This window comes from Sciurus vulgaris, assembly GCF_902686455.1.
Source record: "Sciurus vulgaris genome assembly, chromosome: 1".
Lineage (NCBI taxonomy): Eukaryota > Metazoa > Chordata > Mammalia > Rodentia > Sciuridae > Sciurus > Sciurus vulgaris.
The window spans coordinates 31,854,239-31,857,270 of record NC_136461.1 but is presented as its reverse complement, the minus strand read 5'-3'; the positions used below and the strand labels follow the sequence as shown (position 1 = coordinate 31,857,270).

General features: G+C 57.2%; 1 protein-coding gene across 1 annotated transcript; it reads right to left on the bottom strand.

Annotated features, from left to right (window-relative positions):
* Positions 1 to 598: 598 nt before the first annotated feature.
* GUCA2B (guanylate cyclase activator 2B) lies at positions 599 to 2,234 on the bottom strand. The gene is made up of 3 exons (XM_079129961.1): positions 2,113 to 2,234; positions 1,525 to 1,711; positions 599 to 839 (listed from the first exon to the last, which is right to left on the bottom strand). The coding sequence occupies exons 1-3, from the start codon at positions 2,200 to 2,202 to the stop codon at positions 778 to 780; spliced, it is 339 nt and encodes a 112-aa protein (XP_078986087.1). The 5' UTR covers positions 2,203 to 2,234; the 3' UTR covers positions 599 to 777.
* Positions 2,235 to 3,032: the final 798 nt, after the last annotated feature.

Sequence of the window (3,032 nt, the reverse complement as noted above, 5' to 3'; positions counted from 1 at the left end):
TGCCTACTCTTCTGATGGGTAAAGGAGATGGGAGTAAACAACAGTATCTACTTCACCTGCCCGTGGTGAGTTGCATGTGTCAAGAGTTTAATGGTGCCCAGGATATAGCAAATGCTCAATAAAGTTGGCTACTGTTAGTACTTCTTGGAGCCACTAGGCTGGGGAGGGGAAGGGAAGGTCTTCCAGCTGGAGCTGGCCAGATGGTCCCCAGGAGACCAAGAGCAGAGTGGGAGCTCAGGAAAAAGAGGATGAAGGCGAAGGCCACCAGCCAAGCCAGTCCTGCTGTGGGCCTGGAGGGGTACCAGGTGACCTCCCCCCATGCCTCCTCCCACTTGTCCTCACCTCTGTCAGGCATACAGAAGCTGGCTCTGAAGCTGGGGTCCCTGAGCTCAGCCTGAGGGTCTCACAAGCCTGGGTTGCTCTGTGAGCTCCATCTGAGCCTTGCTCCCTCATCTATGATATGGGGCTTAATGAATCAGCTCTTTGGGTTTTGGGAAGTTCTACCTGTTATCTTCAGTCCAACCTTGCCCTCAGCCCACTCAGCTTCCCAAGATGCTCCAATGGACAAACAGACACGTGGCTCTGTGTGAATGGAGTGTTTATTCAGGAGCAGGGCGTCCTGGGGGGCAAACATCCCTCAACCTGGTGTCCCTATTGCTTTGCGCCTGATCCCGTTGCTCTGGCCTGGGAGGGTGGTGGTGACTGTGGCGGCCAGGAGCCTCTGCTTGAGTGTGGGGGCCAGGTGTCCAGGGTGAGCTCAGGGCCCCCAGGGCCAGCTCAGCGGCAGCCAGTGCAGGCGACATTCACACACAGCTCACAGTCATCATTGGCAATGGTCCCTGGGCAGGGAAGAAAGACGGTCAGCTGAAGCTGAGCCTGAACCTGAACCAAGGTCAATGGGGAGCTGCTGGACGGACTGCAGAGAGGGCTGTGTAGGAGGGGGCCTGGCGTCTTCTTCACAGAGGAGGTGCAGGGACATACGGAAGCAGAGCGAGGGCCTGGGTTCCTGAACCAGGTGCTCTCCTTCCCAGCAGGGACTGGGCAGGGCTCTGCTCTGTGTCCTTTTCTTGTCTGTTCCCTGGACACCTCAACCTTCCAAGGGTATTGTAGGAGAGAAGGCAGGCAAAGAAGGGACATGCGTCCTGGCACAGAGCAGGCTCAGCAAAATGCCTGCCAGGCACTGTGCCCTGCCCTCTGCTGTCAGCTCAGCCACCACTTCCCCTTGGAAGTCTTTTGGACCCTTGTCCCAACTGATGTGGGGACTGGGCTCTTCCTCTGCTGCTTTCCACTCACTCACTGTGTGTTTAGGTGTCTGTTCCCTGGGCTCTCTTCCCTCTGACCTGTGAAGGCCTGTCTCACTTGCTGTGTCCAGATGGGGGCAGCCCTGGGGAGGGGGGCTTGGGTACTTGAACCTCCCTCTCTGTAGCCCTGGGAGCTTAACAGAAAGACCCTGTGGAGGAGGAGCTGGGGTGATGTAGGAAACAGACCGAGGGGAGGAAGATCGGCAGGGGTGGGGGCACCTACTCAAGGTCTCGAAGATACTGGCAGCTTCCTGGGAGGTGCAGACTGGCTGGAGGTCCTGGGGCAGGGCTGGGTGGTGGCACACAGGGGGCAGGTGGCTCTGGGGTTGCAGGTGAGGGCTGGGCTCCCGCTGCCCCTCCAGGTCACTCAGCTTCTTCACTGATTCCAGCTGGACCTGGAAGCCTCGGTACTGGGGGTGGATATTGGGGAGATGGGAGGGTGTTAGAACTTGGACCAGGGGCAGGCACTTAGATCATGTAGGTCTTCTGGACCCTTCCCTGTCTTCATGCAAAGTCCAGGCCACATTGAAAGAGCAACCGGGGTGGAGGGAACAGCCCTTTGCACCCCACTAGGCCACTGGCTTTGAGAGGCTGGCCAGGTCTACACAGGGCTTCGAAGCGCAGTGGGTCAAGTCATGGATGTTAGGAAGGTTCTAGACTGGCCACCTTCCTCTTCTCCATCTGAGCCTCAGCTCTGTCATCTGACATTCCCCTGGGGGGTCCTGGTTCTGGGACACCATCACTAACAGGTCACTGTCCTTGAACTGACATGGCAAATAATGCCAACTCCGAGTTGGCCAGAGGAACTCACCTTGATGTGGACTGACTGTGTGCTCTGCAGCAGAAACAGGAGGACCACAGCTGCCCCCAGCAGGCGCCCCAAACCAGTTCTGCTGCCCATCTCTGTCCCTCTGTGTTCCAGCTGCCGCTGTTCACCTGGCTCCCACCTGCTTCCCTGGTTAGCAGCTCTTTATAGGCCAAGCTCTGGCGCCCAGGTCACTCATTAACTGGCCAGCTGGGGTGGGGTTGACAGAAGTTTGGCTCTCTGATAAGTCCAGCGCTGGTTCCCAGGACGGGGGTGATGAGGACAGGGAGCCCAGAGCACAAGGAATATGGCAGGGCTGTGTCAGCTGCCTGCCTGTGCTGGCTTCTCTGTGAAGGTCTTAGACCATCCACCTCCATCGCTCCATGACACCTGTGGTAGTGCAAAGACTGGGGAACCATTTCACGGGGAAAGTAAAGCTCCTGCAATAGAGCAATTTGTCCCACTAGGTCACAGACCTAACAAATAGCAGAGCAGAGACTACAGCTAGGTGTTTCTGGCTCAGGTCAGATGCACAGAGACAGAAGGGCCAGGACAAGGTGGGCGCATACAGCACTAATGTCAGGGTTCTCCAGCACTGGCTCCTCAAGACCACCACCTCTCCCACTCCTCTTCCCCAGCACTGTTGAAGGACCATCTTTCTGTCCCAGTCTTGCCCAGGCCTCTATCTGCTGTCTCCCACCTGTGCCTGGGTGCCCTTGGCTTTATGCAACCCATTGAACCTGCCTGTCCCTTTCAGAGAACCCAACATGGTGGAAAGTGCTGGCCTTGCAGCTCTGTGATCTTGGAAACGTCTCATCAAGTCAGACGAACTGCCATTTCCTCCTCTATCAATGGGCATAAAAGAACCCACAGCTTAAGGGTGCTGGGAGAGCGAGGGTGCAGCCCCCTGAGTCACCCTCGTGTCG